The sequence below is a fragment of the Ursus maritimus genome, assembly GCF_017311325.1.
Source record: "Ursus maritimus isolate PB19 chromosome X unlocalized genomic scaffold, ASM1731132v1 scaffold_X1, whole genome shotgun sequence".
NCBI lineage: Eukaryota > Metazoa > Chordata > Mammalia > Carnivora > Ursidae > Ursus > Ursus maritimus.
In genome coordinates, this window is record NW_024423319.1 from 79,210,332 (window position 1) to 79,227,915 (window position 17,584).

Sequence of the window (17,584 nt, forward strand, 5' to 3'; positions counted from 1 at the left end):
TTCACCTTCCAACAGTTATTTGCAAATATACTTGTCTCAGAATTTTTATAAAAAAAGTAATTTATTACTGTATGTTAACTATACTGGAATTAAAAATAAAAATGAATGAATAAATAAAATGTGTTGACTTAAAGATTTAAAAAATAATAAAGTTAAATTCGTTTTAGTACTTTTTGGAAAAAAGAAAATGTAATTTTTAAAGACTAGACAGTAGTCTTGGCTAGTACCTCCTCCTGTGCTCAGCCTCTGAGTGTTAGAGTAGCTCAGGGCTCCACCCTGGGCTTTCTTATATAGTTACTGCCTCAAAAATCTCTACTAATCTAGAGATATCTAATAGCTACCTCAGTTGTAATATGTACAATATCAGACTTCTGACCTCGCCTCCCATTTGTTTCTCCCCATGCTCAGTCTATTTCATGTACCTGGCCCCCTTCCTTTCCTGGACAGTGCTAGGTACACTCTTCCTGCAGGACCTCTCCACAGCTATGTTCCCAGTTATCTCTATGGCTTGCTCCCTCATCTTTAAGTCTTAAGTACCACTATCTCTGCAAGGGCTTCCCTAACATCCTCTTTTAAAATTGGAACACCCTGTGTACTCCTTGTCATCCTTTTTGCCTTTATTTTTCTTCATAGCCCATATTACCATCTGATGTTCTGTGTATTTAATTAGGTTAGTTGATTCATTCTTCTCCCTGCGTACATCTGCTGTTGAAACACTCAAAAAGTGAGTATTTTCATTTCTGTTACTGTGCTTTACAGTGCTGTGATTTCTATTTTCCTTTTTTATAATCTTTTTTGATACTTATTTGATGAAATATCATTCTCATGGTTTCCTTTAGTTCTTTGTGTATGATTTCCTTTATTTAGCCCTTTGAGCATATCTAAAATCATTGATTTAAAGTCTTTACCTATCATCTGGACTTAGGAACAGTTTCTATTTTTTCCAGCTTTATTGAGATATAATTGATATATAACATGTAAATTTAAGGTTTACAACACGTTGATTTGATACACTTACGTATTACAAAGTGATGACCACACTAGGATTATCACCTCACATAGCCATCATTCCTTTTTTGTGGTGAGAACATTTAATATTGACTCTGAGCAACTGATAAGTATATAATGCAGTATCATTAACTATAGTCACCACGCTATACATTAGATCCCTAGATCTTATCATATGACTGAAAGTTTGTACCCTTTGACCAACATCTTCCCATTTTCTGCAAGCCCTAACCCCTAGCAACCACCATTCTGTTTCTAGGAGTTCATCTTTTTAAAATTCCACATATAAGTGATATGGTACAGTAATTGTCTTTCTCTATCTGACCTGACTTTTTTCAATTACTAGAATACCCTCAAGGTCTATCCATGTTGTCAATAAAGGCTGGAATGCCTTCTTTCTCATGGCTGAATAATACCTGTGTGTGTGTGTGTGTGTGTGTGTGTGTGTGTGTGTGATCTTCTTTATCCATTTTTCCACAGATGAACACTTAGTTTGTCACCATACGTTGGCCATATATGTGAGGGTTTATTTCTGGGCTCTTGATTCTGTTCTATTGGTGTATTTGTCTGCGTTTATGTCAATACAGCCTTTATTAAAATGTTGAGTTGTGGGGCGCCTGGGTGGCACAGCGGTTAAGCGTCTGCCTTCGGCTCAGGGCGTGATCCCGGCGTTATGGGATCGAGCCCCACATCAGGCTCCTCCGCTATGAGCTTGCTTCTTCCTCTCCCACTCCCCCTGCTTGTGTTCCCTCTCTTGCTGGCTGTCTCTATCTCTGTCAAATAAATAAATAAAATCTTTTTAAAAAAATGTTGAGTTGTGTTTCTTCTGTATCTCATTTTTGAATTTTTATTATGAAAGGATATTGACTTTCTGTCAGATGTTTTTTCAGCATCTATTGACATCATATGATTTTTTACTTTTATTCTATTAATGTGGTATATCATACTTACTGGCTTGTATATGTTGAACCATCGTTGCATCCTAAGGATTAATCCCACTTGATAATTGTGTATGATCATTTTAATGTGCTATTCAATTTGGTTTGCTAGTATTTTGATGACAGTTTTTGTGTCTTTGTTTATCAGGGATGATGGCCTGTAGTTTTCTTGTAATGTCCTTATCTGGCTTTGCTAGCAAGGTAATTTTGGCCTCTTAAAATGAGTTTGGAAGTCTGGCCTCTTCAATTTTTTGGTAAGAATTTGAGGAGGATTGGTGTTAAGTCTTTAAATGTTTGGTGAATGTACCAGGAAAACCATCCGGTCCTAGGCTTTTCTGTATTGGGTATGTTTTGATTACTGATTTAATCTTCTTGCTCATTATTGGTCTGTTCAGATTTTCTATTTCTTCATTATCCACTATTGGTAAGTTCTGTTTCTAGGAATTTATCCAGTTCTTCTAGGTCATCCAGTATATTGGCAATTTGTATGTAGTTTCTTTTTTATTAAGTTTTTTATTTTAATTCCACTATAGTTAACATACAGTGTTATATTAGTTTTAGGAATACATTATAGTGATTCAGCAATTCTTTACATTACTCAGTGCTCATCATAAGTGTGCTCTTAAACCCCACCACCTATTTCACCCATCTCCCTACCCGCCTGCCCACCAGTAACCATCAATTTGTTATCTGTAGTGAAGAGGCTGTTTCTTGGTTTGTCTCTCTCTCCTTTTTTTTCTTTGCTTTTTTTGTTTCTTAAATTCCATATATAAGTGAAATCGTAAGTAGTCTCTTAATCCTCTCTACCTCTGTGATATCATTTGTAATGTCTCCTCATTTCTGATTTAAGTCTTCACTCTTGTTTTCTTAGTCTAGCTAAAATTTCATCTATTTCATTTATCTTTTCAAAAAAGAATCTGCTCTTATTTTTATTGACCTTTTCTATTGGTGGTTTTTTCTTTTTTTGTTCTTTATTTCATTTACTTCTGTTATCTTTGTTATTTCCTTCCTTCTACTAACTTCGGGATTAGTTTGTTCTTTTGTATCCTTGAGCTATAAAGTTAGGTTGTGTGTTTGAGATCTTTCTTGTTTCTTACTGTAGTCATTTATCCCTATAAAATTCTCTCTTAGAACTACTTTTGTACATCCCATAGGTTTTGATATGTTGTGTTTACATTGTCTTTTGTCCCGATGTTTTTTTTATATAATAATTTTTTTTATTATGTTAGTCACCATACAGTACATCCCTGGTTTTTGATGTAAAGTTCGATGATTCATTAGTTGCGTATAACACCCAGTGCACCATGCAATACGTGCCCTCCTTACTACCCATCACCAGCCTATCCCATTCCCCCACCCCCCTCCCCTCTGAAGCCCTCAGTTTGTTTCTCAGAGTCCATAGTCTCTCATGCTTCATTCCCCCTTCTGATTACCCCCTCTTTCTTTATCCCTTTCTTCTCCTACTGATCTCCTAGTTCTTATGTTCCATAGATGAGAGAAACCATATGATAATTGTCTTTCTCTGCTTGACTTATTTCACTTAGCATTATCTCCTCCAGTGCCGTCCATGTTGCAGTAAATGTTGAGAAATCGTTCTTTTTGATAGCTGAGTAACATTCCATTGTATATATGGACCACATCTTCTTAATCCAGTCATCTGTTGAAGGGCATCTTGGCTCCTTCCACGATTTAGCTATTGTGGACAATGCTGCTATGAACACTGGGGTGCATATGGCCCTTCTCTTCACTACGTCTGTATCTTCAGGGTAAATACCCAGTAGTGCAATGGCTGGCTCATAGGGTAGCTCAATTTTTAACTTTTTAAGGGACCTCCACACTGTTTTCCAGAGTGGCTGTACCAACTTGCATTCCCACCAACAGTGTAAGAGGGATCCCCTTTCTCCACATCCTCTCCAACATTTGTTGTTTCTTGCCTTGTCAGTTTTTGCCATTCTGACTGGCGTAAGGTCGTATCTCAAGGTGGTTTTGATTTGAATTTCCCTGATGGCTAATGATGTTGAACATTTTTTCATGTGTCTGTTAGCCATTTGTATGTCTTCATTGGAAAAGTGTCTGTTCATATCTTCTGCCCATTTTATGATTTGTTTATTTGTTTCTCGTGTATTGAGTTTGAGAAGTTCTTTGTAGATCTTGGATACCAGTCTTTTATCTGTAGTGTCATTTGCAAATATATTCTCCCATTCCGTGGGCTGCCTCTTAGTTTTTCTGACTGTTTCCTTGGCTGTGCAGAAGCTTTTTATCTTGATGAAGTCCCACAAGTTCATTTTATCTTTTATTTCTCTTTCCTTTGGAGATGTGTCATGAAAAAGGTTGCTTTGGCCGATGTTGTAGAGGTTGCTGCCTATGCTCTCCTCTAGGATTTTGATGGATTCTTGTCTCACATCAAGGTCTTTCATCCATTTGGAGTTTATCTTTGTGTATGGTGTGAGAGAGTGGTCAAGTTTCATTCTTTTGCATGTAGCTGACCAGTTTTCCCAGCACCATTTATTGAAGAGACTGTCTATTCCACTGGATGTTTTTTCCTGCTTTATCAAATATTAGTTGCCCAAAGAGCCGAGGGTCCATTTCTGGGTTCTCTATTCTTAAATTTCCCTTTTGATTTCTTTTTTGGATTCACTGGTTCTTCAGGAGTGTGTTGTTAGTTTCCACACATTGTGAATTTTCCAGTTTTTCTCCTATATTGATTTCTAGTTTTATACCATTGTGGTTAGGAAAGATACTTGGTGTAATTGCAGTCTCTTAAATTTGGTAAGACTTGTTTTGTAACTTACTATGTAATCTATGTGGGAGAATGTTCTATGTGCATTTGAGAAGAGTATGTATTTTGCTATTCAGTGAAATGTTCTGTATATTCCTATTAGGTTGCCATTTGCAACAATATAGATGGAGCTAGAAAGTATTACAGAGAAAAGTATAAATCAGAGAAAGACAAATACCATATGATTTCGCTCATATGTGGAATTTAAGAAACAAAACAAATAAGCAAAGGGAAAAGTAGGCAAACCAAGAAACACACTCTTATCTGTAGAGAACAAACTGATGGTTACCAGGGGGGAAGGTGGCGGGTGGATGGTTTATATAGGTGATGGGGCTTAAGGAGTACACTTGTGATGAGCACCAGGTGTTGAATGGAAGTGTTGAATCACTATATTGTACACCTGAAAGTAATATCACATGTATATTAACTGGAATTTAAATAAAAACTTTTTTAAAAAGTATAGTTTAAATTCAACATTTCCTTCTATTCTGTCGGGATAATCTATCCATTGTTGAAAGTAAGGTGTTGACATCCCCTATCATTATGTATTGTTCTCTGTTTCTCCCTTCAGATCTGTTAGTATTTGCTTTTAATGTATTTAGGTGCTCAGTATTGTCTGCATATAATTTACAATTGTTATATGTTCTTTGAATTAACCCCTTTATCATTATATAATGACCTTCTTTGTCTCTTGTTACAGGTTTTGAGTAAAAGTCTATTTTGTCTGATACAAGTATAGCTACGCATGCTCTCCTTTCGTTTCTGTTGCATAAAATATCTTTTTCTATCCCTTCACTTTGAGTCTACATGTATCGTTAAACCTGAAGTGAGTCCCTAGTAAGCTGCTAGGTTTTGTTTAAATTTTATTTAAATTCAATTAATTAACATATAATGTATTATTTGTTTCAGGGGTACAAGTCTGTGATTCATCAGACTTATATTAATACCCAGTGCTCATTTAACACATACCCTCCCCAATGTCTGTCACCCAGTTACCCCATCCCTTTACCCCCCTCCCCTTCAGCAACCCTCAGTTAGTTTCCTATAATTAAGAGTCTCTTACAGTTTGTCTCCCTCTCTGGTTTTGTGTTGTTTCATTTCTTTCCTCTCTTCCCCTATGATCCTCTGCCTTGTTTCTTAAATTCCACATATCAGTGAGATCATATAATTTGTCTTTCTCTGATTGATTTATTTCACTTAACATAATACCCTCTAGTTCCATCCGTGTTGTTGCAAATGGCTAGATTTCATATTTTGATGGCTGCATAATGTTGCATTGTATATATATTTATATACCACATCTTCTTTATCCATTCATCTGTCAGTAGACATCTGGGCTCTTTCCATAGTTTGGTTATTGTGGACATTGCTGCTATAAACATTGGGGTGTAGGTGCCCCTTGGGATCACTACATTTGTTATCTTTGGGGAAAATAGCCAGTAGTGCAGTTGCTGGGTCTTAGGGTAGCTCTATTTTCAACTTCTTGAGGAACCTCCATACTGTTTTCCAGAGTGGCTGTACCAGTTTGCATTCCTACCAACAGTGTAGGAGGGTTCCCCTTTCTCCACATCCTCTCCAACATCTGTCGTTTCCTGATTTGTTGATTTTAGCCATTCTGACTGGTGTGAGGATGATATCTCATTGTGGTTTTGATTTGTATTTCCCTGATGCCGAGTGGTTTTGAGCACTTTCTCATGTATTTGTTGGCCATTTGGAGGTCTTCTTTGGAGAAATGTCTGTTCATGTCTTTCTCCCATTTCTTGATTGGATCTTGTTTTTTTAATCCATCCAGCCACTCCATGCCTTCTAATTGGAAAATCAGTACACCTACATTTAGAGTGATTATTGATAGGCAGGGACTTGGTAATGCCATCTTATTGTTTTCTGGCTGTTTTGTATTTTCCTTGTCCTTTCTTCCTCTCCCTGCCTTCCTTTGTGAATTGATGGTTTTCGATAGTAGTATGGTTTGATTCCTTTCTGTTTATCTTTTTGTATCTAATCTAGGATTTTGCTTTGTGGTTAACATGAGTCTTACATAAAACATCTTGTAAGTCTTTTTTAAGCTGATTACGACTTTGAGCACACACAAATATTTTACCCGTTTACTCCCCCCAACCTCATTTTATGTTTTTATTTTATTTTATTTTATTTTATTTTTTTAAAGATTTTATTTATTTATTCGACAGAGATAGAGACAGCCAGCGAGAGAGGGAACACAAGTAGGGGGAGTGGGAGAGGAAGAAGCAGGCTCATAGCAGAGCCTGATGTGGGACTCGATCCCGTAATGCCGGGATCACGCCCTGAGCCGAAGGCAGACGCTTAACCGCTGTGCCACCCAGGCGCCCCTCATTTTATGTTTTTAATGTTCAGTTTACCTCTTTTTAAATTGTATATTCATTAACAAATTATTTTAGCTCTTACTATTTTTAATATTTTGTCCTTTAAACTTTATCATCTATGGGTGATTCTTTTTTTGTTTTTGTTTGTTTTTACAAACCCTTGTATCAAGGGCTGACTTTCAGTAGATCGCAGCAAGGGTGCTGCTCTGTCGTGTACGAAATCCCAACCCAGAAGCAGGTCATCTACGAATGGTTTAGCACCAGGTTCTGTACCCTGTTTCCCCGGGACCGAGGACTCTGAGCACCGGACCCTGCTCCTGACACGCAGTGGGGCCAGCTGGGGCGCTGTGGTGCTGTCGTATCATTCAGTCTGGGCGAGATTCTGACTTAGAGGCATTCAGTCATAATCCCACAGGTGGTAGCTTCGCCCATGGGTGATTCTTTGAGACCGTGTTCTCCTCGGGGTTCCTCAGAGTGCCTGTAGCTGGTTCATAGGCCACTGCAGGGTCTGTAGCTGAGACCAAGGTCTTTAGGTCTATTACCCAATAGGCAGGTGGGTGAGACTCCCCCACCCCAATCCTTTGGCTTGTGGGGCTAGGTTCCCCAATTCCAACAAAGGCACTTTTGTCCATGGATGGATGCCAAATTGTTGCATAGGGGCAGTGAGATATGTCTTATTTGGCCATCATGCTGACATCACTGCTCATGCTCATATTGCTGTAACTTAATTTTTTTCCATTGTGTGTTTCATAGTGTCTTGTTTCTTTGTATACCTCATAGTTTTTTTGTTGAATAATGGACATTTTTAATATTATAATGTGGCAACTCAGGAAATCAAATTCTCACCCTTCCCCAGGATTTGTTGTTATGGTTTGTTGTTGTTTCTTTAGACTTTTCTGAACTGATTTCATAATTATGTGATCATTAAAGTCTGTACACTTAGCTTAGTGGTTAGCTAGTGATTTGCCTTAAACTCCTGAACAAAAAAATGCATACTTCCTCCCCAGTCTTTCAAGGTAGGTTCTGTGTGTATGTTCGTATCTTCAGTGGCAATACTCGTATCTTCACTATTCAACCAGGATGTTTATAACTCTGCCTTAGCCTTCACTTGTGACTTGCACAGAGCCCGATGATCAGCCAGGCGTGTGGAACTTAGGGCCTTCTCAGGTCTTTTCTGAGAATGTGCTTAACCTCAGGCATACATGTGGCCTTCTAGATTCCCAGGAGTCTGTGGAACTTTCCCAAGCCCTTATTCTCCCAAGCATCTCACTTCCCAGCCTTTTCCCCCCAAGCTTTCAGTTTGTCTATTGTTTAACCCAATTGTATGCCTTGGCCCAGGAAGCAGAAATTAATGCATTTACTTTTTAATGTTTTCAACAAATGTTCACCCCACCCTTGGGAGCATTGCAGATCAGGCAAAAATGTTCGATATCTCAAACACTGTTGAAAATGCAAGCAAGTTTATTAAACAAGAATATATGGCTGGAGGTTTGGATTTGGGGGCCAGTAATAGTGCACAATTTAATCATTCTCCCCCATTGCCTTAGGGGCTAGTACTTGATGAATCTTTAGACTTTGTGGTGGTATAGTAGGAGTAAGCAATATAGAGTCTTCTGCTTTGCAACTTGGTTCATGTCAAAAAGGAACTGTAGAGCATGTGGTTCCTCACTGTAGTGAGGAAGGTGAACAGGCTGAGAGCATGGAAAGCATAACGTAGTACTGAAGGCCTGATGGGATAAGACTGACCTATCAGCAAGTACTACTGCAGGCATGTACAATGCAATAGTTGCTTATGTTCTTCCCAGTAGCATCCTCACAGAACAGTGAAATTGATCTCATTGGAGAAACTACCTTAAGGCAGACCATCTTACCTTGAGTCTTAAGTCCTTGCTTCTATTTGCTCCCTCTCTTTGTTGGACTTTCACAGTGGATGTCTTCTCAACACCATACTATAAGCAGCCACATACTCTTAAATATTTTATACACAAGGCTACTTTAAGCACTATTTTAACACTGTCTTTTTCCTTTTTTAAGAGCTGGGGTGGAAAGGAGAATGGCTTTGGACTTGCAGAATGTTGCAGAGACTTGCATATGATGGTAAGTAACTCTGGGATATGGGCGTCTTTTGGCAGAGCTATGTGTGGTCTCTTTTTGAGCCTTGCTTTACAATGAATATATGGTATATTAAGTTGCCACTTCAAATCAGGACCTTTGAGGAACCTGAGATCAATTGAGACATAGCACACCTTGTCATAGAAATGCTTGGGCCTTCAGTGTGCTGACAATGGGAAGAATCTCAGAAACACAGTGTATGTTCATACCCAGCTCTTGAGTAGGAAGCTGTATTTGGTGAACAGTTTGAAAGTGTGGAAAAGTCCCAGAAAGTATATTTGCTTGCATTCTCTCACTGGAACTATGGGAACTCTGGGTATTATGGCACTGTTTTTAAGAATGGATGCTTGGGGAACAGTCCTGCCGTGAGGGTTATTGAGAACTTAAAATGTTCTGTGTGTTTTCCATATTTACTCCTCATGCTCATGCCCTGTCCTGCTCATACCTTTCATCCACGCTTAGGTTATAAGGTTAGGCCATCTTCCTTTCTGCTTTGATATGTTGTTTTGGAACCACAAGGCACAATTAGATTTGTTAAAAACAATTCTATGCCAAGAAGCAACTGTATTTTCCAGCAGATGTTGCTGCTTTTGTCAGTTTGTTGTGTATAGGACAAATAGCTGCAATGAAATTTAGTGAATTTATCTTAGCAAGCCTTTTCCCCCTGGGAGAATGGTTCTTTTTCTGGTCAAAGAAAACTACAAATTAAAACAAATTACTTTCCCACCTTAGTTGGTATACTTTCTTTAGTTTGCATTATATGAATGAATATTGGGTAATACAGGAGGTAAGTGTTGTCTATTTAATAATCAAAGCTACATAAATCTTAAAGAGTATTCAGTTTAAAATTCTAATTATGAGAAAATGACTTTCATCTTAAAGTTAAGTTGGTTAATTCTGAGCCTCCTTTTGTATATCAAGCTTGTTCTTTACCCCTTGTCAAAACAGTATGATACACTCTACTAAGTTTGTATGATGTCTGTCTTGGGCCCAGTCTGTGTTAAGAAATCGCACATCCTTTTATTTATTGATATTTGTTATATCAGTGAGACTTTGAAAAAATATGTGTACTTTAAAAGGAAGTAATACATATGCATGTTTTTTTAAATTGAAAGAATTATTGTATATAATAATTCTCCGTTTTCAGAGGCAACCACTGCTACTGGTTTCTTTTAAGGATTCATTTTAATGGGCATGCTCTTGTCGTCTTAATTTTGTTTTTGCTTTTCTAGAGTTAAAGAGGATTTGTTGTCAGGGTCTGGTTCTTATTGACTTGGTACATCCCTGTGCAGAAAAGCATTTTGATACCATGGGAAGTGGTGTAGAATGGTATGAAAGGAGGGAGTATTTGAAGAATTAAAAAGAGACACTAATGAAGCATAGTTTGAAGAAAATATTTCAAAAGGTGATGATATACACTAAAGTTTCCATAAGAATGTTCTTTTCCGTTCCCAAGTTGGTACCTAGACCCTTGTATTTGTTCTCTATCCTTTCTTGGGTTCTTATTATTGCTTGGCAGACTTGCCTCTCTTTTTCTTCTTGAGAATAGCTACAGTCAGAATTGATCTCTTGAAAGAAAGGGCAACTGATAACTTCTTATATGTAAGAAATGTGAAGGCTTTTGGAGCTCTAGGCTCCATCCTCTTGATTTTGTGTTGTTATAAGACATCTGAGCCCTGCTAAGACAAAGGGTGAAGGCACTATAGCTGCTGACTACACTGCTCATTCTGCTGCTACAATGAGTTGGACAGATGGTTAGGACTTTGAAGGAAGATGTGGGGAGAAGATGCTATTTGATTCTTTTATGTGCTTTATACACAGAAATACCCACCCAGTGCAACTACACTACACTTTGAATTCTATGCAGACCCTGGGGCCGAGGTCAAAATCGAGAAAAGGGTGAGTCTCATTCAGACTTGTTCTGATAGAGTCTATGATGTACTGTAACGGGAGTTGACTTCTAGGACTCCTCAGTTAAATGAGGGGATGATTTTGAGCTGCATTGCTGCCCTCCCAAGTTAAATACACCTAGCAGCTTCTCAGGAATAACTATTTGTTGTATGCCCAGCTCTGATAGGTTTGGATCTTACTTATGTTGGAACTGCTGAAGGACATGACTCCCCTATGGGGCATTGCCATGACTGGTGCATTTTTCTCTGTCTCAGTTGAGATTTCCAACATTCAGTTTAATAGTCTGGATAGTGATCATTCAATTTTCTCTACTTAGCCAGTTTGTAAGAAGTCTATATATTGCTTATAGGGTCCTGCTTCAATTATCTAGTCATTCCATATTCTTTGAGGAGATACTAAAATTCACTTTTGTTTGTAAGTAACTTAGTGAATAAGATTTTTTTTCTACCTATAGCATAATAAATAATCTTTCTAGATTAATGGCACCTTGAAAACAGCTGTAGTACATATCTAAAGTGGAAACCATTTTCATGGGTTTGGTCTTTGCTATGAATACAGAGGCTGTGGGAATTAGGTTTAAAAAGGGATAAGGAAGAGAAAAGAGACAAAACAGTAGACTAATAGAACAAACTGGTGGTTGCTAGAATGGGGGTTGGTGAAATAAATAAAGGGGAATAAAAGTACACTGACATGAGCACTGAGTAATGTGTAGAAGTGCTGAATCATTATACTGTACACTTGAAACAAATACAACAGCATATGTTAATTATACTTCAATTAAAAAATAACAAAACTTTTTTAAAAGGGATAAGGAAGAATATTAAATGTGTCTGACTGTGTGCATTATATTTTGATACTGTTGTCTTCAAAGAAGCTTTCTTGAGAATATTCTGTATATAAAATGGATATTTTGGGGGACCCTAAAGTTACCTTGATTTTAAGAGCATTCATTCAGTTAGGCTTCAGCCTAGGGTGACATCTTGGTTTTCAGGCAGCTGTCTTTTAGTCTTGTTGAAAGGGAAGCTAAGGTATTAACAGTGACTTCTAATAACTCTGTGTTTTTAATTTCAGACAACTAGTAACACACTACATTATATTCACATAGAGCAACTTGACAAGGTAAGAGGAATCTTTGATTGTTGGCTAGTTTCCTAATACTCAGTTTACTTTTTGTTCCTAACCAATTTTTTCTAATATAGATTTCAGAAAGTCCTTCTGAAATCATGGAATCTCTTACCAAAATGTACAGCATTCCTAAGGATAAGCAGGTATGATAGGTCCTACTATTTATCTAAAGGGTGTGGTTGTTATCCATGTAGATTAATGCTACATGCTGGGCTGGGAGGACAGTATATCAGAAAGAAAGGAGTCAGATCATGGGTAAATTACTCTGTGAGCCTTAGTTTCCTCATCTTTTATGAGGCCAACAACCACTGACTTCCTAGGTAGGTTCTTATGAGAGTTTGAGGAAGACATAAGCTGCTTTACACAAAGCAGCAAATCTAGTAAGTGTTAGTATCTCAACACTTTACATATGAAAGGAGAAAACATTTCATTGTGTTCTGTTCATTGTTATGGTGATAAAATATTTGATTTGATTAATAACAATCAGAACACTTGCCAAATGTCTTCAGCTTGTTACCTATCACTGTAGTGGTACTCCTTGGCTTATGTTGGGATATTGGGACTCTCTGAGCCTGTGTTTTGTGGCTCTCATTTTGTCAGGTAGCTTCAGAGTAGAGCTGTTCTGTTTGACACCTTAACAAATAGCAACAGTAAACCATTTTACCAAATATCCCAGGAGGTAAGATTTAGCCCTCAGAAAGTACATTCACCATTTTCATTGGTTTCCTAATTTAGGTCTTATATTCCTACAGATGCTGTTATTTACACACATACGGCTGGCCCATGGCTTTTCTAATCACAGGAAACGATTGCAAGCTGTTCAAGCCAGGCTGCATGCAATATCTATATTAGGTAAGAGAATAACACTATAATTAACAGGCCCTGATTAGGCGGTTTAGACATGATTTCCTTTGAGCTTCATCTGTCTTTGTTGCTGTGAGGCTTATTTTATTTGTCTAGGTGGTAAGTTAAATTGTAAAATTGCCTGCGTTTCTGATGTTCACTGTATTCATCATTCTTGAGTTCCTTAATGTTGTATTAGAAAATGGTATAATACTTACAGATATATCACTTGGATTTAGTCTTGATTTTGGCCCTTTTTCTTTTAGATGGATGTTCGGGTAGTCCTCTCTCCTGGCCCCTATTCTTCCTCTTGCCATTTCATCTTCCTCTTCTGTCCCATCAGTAGTATAATTTTGAAGTTAGAAGGTATTCATTAAGAAGTTAATACTGTACGTTTTACTTTTACTTGAGAGTGGTAAAATGGGAAGGACACTGGTTTTGGAATCAGTCCTGGGCTCTCATCTGGATTCTGCAGATGATTAGCTACATGTTTATGCTTTTGTCCTATTTCTTTATTTAATATTGGAACAGCACTTACCTTATAAGGCTGATACAAGGATTAAATGAAAGGATTAAATGAAAACCTATAAAGCACTTAGCACAAGCTAGGCACATAGAAGGTATAAAATGGTAGCTGCTGTTAATATTGCCAGCTTTAGTTATGTTATTACTTGTTTGTCTCCTCTTTTAAACTATGAGTTCCTTCAAGTGAAATTCATACTCTTTTTGTACTCACACCTAGCATAACTTCTGGCGCTTTAATGGGTACATGTTTGTTAAACTAAATGAATGTGTTCATATCCTTTAGTTTGCACTTCAGGAGACTATGTCGACTATTATCTCTCAACTTTCACTCCACAGTGTCATACAGGTTTCTCACTTAGTCTGCAATAGTCCAAAATTCTGTTCTTTACAGCCTGTGTAAGTGTTTCCAGTGAAAAACAGAAGCAGCACATGAAGAGACTAAAATGGAAGTCAATATCCAAGGCATTATAGTTACTATATCAAGTAGTGATATTACATAAAAAATTAACTCTTCACCCTCTCTTCATACTTCCATTCCCAAAAATCCTTGCTCATGACAACCGATACTAATAATAGGAGAATCTGTCAGGAGGTTATTTAGGGCTTATCACCATATCTGATTGATCTTCTAGAATTCAGCGATTCTGCCCTCCAATGCTGGTTGGAAGGGAATCTTTTCCCAGAACCAGTAGATGCCAAGAGGTTTGTCATTGGGCAGTGGCTTGACCACTGCCTTCTTGCCTAAAGTGTTTATTTCTCCTTTTGCAGTGTATTCCAATGCCTTGCAGGAGTCAGCAAACAGTATCTTGTATAATGGGTTGATAGAGGAGTTGGTAGATGTCCTTCAGATAACAGATAAGCAGCTTATGGTAAGTATTAATATTCTCTTGTGTATGTCAGGCTCATGTGTATTTATTTTCCTTTTGGTTTTTCCCAGGGGTTTAGAATGAACCCCAAGAGGGAAGTTTAGCTCTTTTACTTCTTCGTCTTTGGATATTTAACTGCAGAGTTAAGTGCTGGATTTTCAGTGTTATTCTCAACAGATCTCCATCTACCCCAAACCATTATCAGTAGAATGACTTTAATTTTGAGTTCTGGATATTAGCAACTTGGTTCAGTCATCTACCTTTCTTTAAGATTTATTTATTTTATTTTAGAGAGGCTGGTGGGGGGAGGGACAGAGGGAGAGGATCTCAGGCAGACTCTGTACTGATCAAAAGGCTCAATCTCATGATCCTGAGATCATGACCTGAGTCGAAATCAAGAGTTGGATGCTTAACTGACTGAGCCACCCAGGTGCCCCCAGTCATCTCCTTCTTATTTAATACATCACATGTTTACCTTCCATTTTCATAGGAGATTAAAGCTGCTTCTTTACGAACATTAACATCAATTGTCCACTTGGAGAGAACTCCCAAACTCAGCAGTATTATTGACTGTACTGGAACTGCCTCTTACCATGGATTTTTGCCTGTACTTGTACGGAACTGTATCCAGGCCATGATTGGTAAGTTTTGATGATGATTATTTTAGGTAGCAAGAACTTCACTCTTGCTTTTGTCAGTCTTTGTTTAACATCTTGCCATCTTAACATCAAATTCTGAGCTTGCTTTTTTTCTGTCTCTCCCAACCTCCCATATAGATCCTTCCATGGATCCATACCCACACCAGTTTGCCACTGCTCTGTTCTCTTTTTTATACCATCTGGCCAGCTACGATGCTGGTGGTGAAGCCTTGGTCTCCTGTGGAATGATGGAAGCCTTATTGAAGGTGCTCTGCTTTTTTTAAAAAAATACTTTTGTGGGGAAATCAACTAAGAGCAGGTGTGTAGAGTTACAAATTTGGAATGGTTAACAGTGAGAATGGATAGCATAAGAAAGCTTACCCAGAAAATGTTATTCTTAATTTTTCTAGTTTTCTAGTTTGGCATTCTAGTTATCTGTCTCATTAACAACTTTTAAGAGCAGCTATCTCCATAGTCTAGCATGATCTGAGAGTCAGGAGGCTCCAGGTATTAGTCAAGACTAGCCATATCTTATCATGACCTTAGGCTGTTACCCTAAAGAAAAAATATGTTAAAGGTACATTGTAAATTGTGCTATATTAAGGTGATAGGCTTTACTCTGTGCTTGGCACTGGACACCACCTTTTTTCTCCCTGAATATTTTATTTAATACTGAAAAGTAATTTTATGTCCCATTATCTCAGGAGGTTGAGTCCCAGAAGTGATAGAGCTATCATTTGACAAACACCTGTTTTTTTTCTCCCACACTGTACTTGCCTCCCTGAGACCCTAGACTGCATGTTTCCAAAAGAATACATTATTCACAGTTTTGTATCTTTTCGTTTGATTGGCTTTGCCTTTTTTCCTCTCCTCAATAGGTCATAAAGTTTCTTGGCGATGAACAGGACCAGATCACATTTGTCACCAGAGCTGTCAGAGTGGTTGACCTCATCACCAACCTGGACATGGCAGCTTTTCAATCCCATAGTGGACTTTCTATCTTCATTTATAGACTTGAGGTATTATTATACAAGGAGCACTTTGCATAGACATACCCAGTAAGAGCCGAGCCTAGGAAATATCGTAATAACCGTAAAGAGCCATCTTAGCCCTTTTCTGTTTAGAAACCAGTTTTATAATCTGCCCGTGACATTCTTTCATTATAATTATTTTTAACTCTTGGTGTATATATATAGGATTTTCTTACTACTTTTCCCTTAATTGTAGCATGAAGTAGATTTGTGTCGAAAAGAATGTCCATTTGTGATCAAGCCAAAGATCCAGAGACCCAGTACTACACAAGAAGGAGAAGAAATGGAAACTGATATGGATGGTAATTTTAACAGTTACTAAGTCAATATTTTTGTGCTTGGCATTTTCTTATCATCCAACCCCAATTTTCATTCTTCCTCCTCATAAATTCCAAAGTGCACAAGTGACTTGGGTGTGTATTTTCAGCAACAAAACAGCGTTTTTCTACATAAGTGATTTGTGTATTGTTTTTCTTGAGGATAATTATAAAAGGGGGAGGCACAAGTTGTTGGGAATAGAGATGGAAGGTGAAGCAGATGGTAGAGCTACAGTAGAGCCCCACAGTCACTCTATGGGATGTTAATCTGTTTTATTTCAAGACTTAATAGCTGTTTTCTAAGTATTGGTTCATTATCTTCTTATTCCCACTAAAATGTAAGCTCCATGAGATCAGGGTACTGGTTTGTTCACTGCTCTATCTTCAACAGTGCCTGATATATCGTAGGTGTTTAAATACGTGTTTGGGAAAGATAAGGAGAATGTAGACTCTAAAATGGGACCTTACAAAACTAGCAGGCTATTTTGAGAAGGAAGAGGAGAGGTGAAGAATAGGGAACATGTTTTAAATCATGAAGTCAAAAAACTAGACAACCAGATACTCTTAATCTTTGGGTTGCATCATCATGTGTGTTCTTTTTTTTAAAATCTCCCTGCCCCCCCATGCACAGTTGATGATAATAGTAATAAAAACAAAAAACCATTCCCCAAAACAGCTTTCTTAGAATTTAAATTCTTATCTTGATGACCCAGGATGTCATTACATGAATCCGTTATCATGCTTATGGTAAAGGTACTAGAATTTATAATGCTTTTATTCTTGACACTCAACACCCATAAGATGCTTTTCCTTTTTCTCTATTGTTTTTCCTAAACACAGTTATTTACATGCATTGCTATCCCTAGAAACTCCTTTACCCAATTTCTATCTCTGGTTTATTGTGGGCAAGCTGGCATTTGGGTTAATGGGTGAGATCCCAGGGGCGCCTGGGTGGCACAGTGGTTAAGCGTCTGCCTTCGGCTCAGGGTGTGATCCCGGCGTTCTGGGATCGAGCCCCACATCAGGCTCCTCCGCTATGAGCCTGCTTCTTCCTCTCCCACTCCCCCTGCTTGTGTTCCCTCTCTCGCTGGCTGTCTCTATTGTCGAATAAATAAATAAATAAATAAATAAATAAATAAATAAATAAATAAA

At 37.8% G+C, this 17,584-nt stretch overlaps 1 protein-coding gene across 6 annotated transcripts in view; it reads left to right on the top strand.

Annotated features, from left to right (window-relative positions):
• HUWE1 (HECT, UBA and WWE domain containing E3 ubiquitin protein ligase 1) overlaps nucleotides 1–17,584 on the top strand; it is a 161,316-nt gene that overhangs the window by 51,620 nt on the left and 92,112 nt on the right. For all 6 annotated transcript variants that reach the window (XM_040631320.1, XM_040631324.1, XM_040631329.1 and 3 more), the window contains 10 exons: nucleotides 9,099–9,161; nucleotides 10,998–11,075; nucleotides 12,159–12,206; nucleotides 12,287–12,355; nucleotides 12,965–13,064; nucleotides 14,349–14,449; nucleotides 14,937–15,087; nucleotides 15,223–15,350; nucleotides 15,963–16,103; nucleotides 16,312–16,417. In XM_040631320.1, the coding sequence (XP_040487254.1) occupies nucleotides 9,099–9,161; nucleotides 10,998–11,075; nucleotides 12,159–12,206; nucleotides 12,287–12,355; nucleotides 12,965–13,064; nucleotides 14,349–14,449; nucleotides 14,937–15,087; nucleotides 15,223–15,350; nucleotides 15,963–16,103; nucleotides 16,312–16,417 (985 nt within the window). The remainder of the gene's footprint in view (nucleotides 1–9,098; nucleotides 9,162–10,997; nucleotides 11,076–12,158; nucleotides 12,207–12,286; nucleotides 12,356–12,964; nucleotides 13,065–14,348; nucleotides 14,450–14,936; nucleotides 15,088–15,222; nucleotides 15,351–15,962; nucleotides 16,104–16,311; nucleotides 16,418–17,584) is intronic.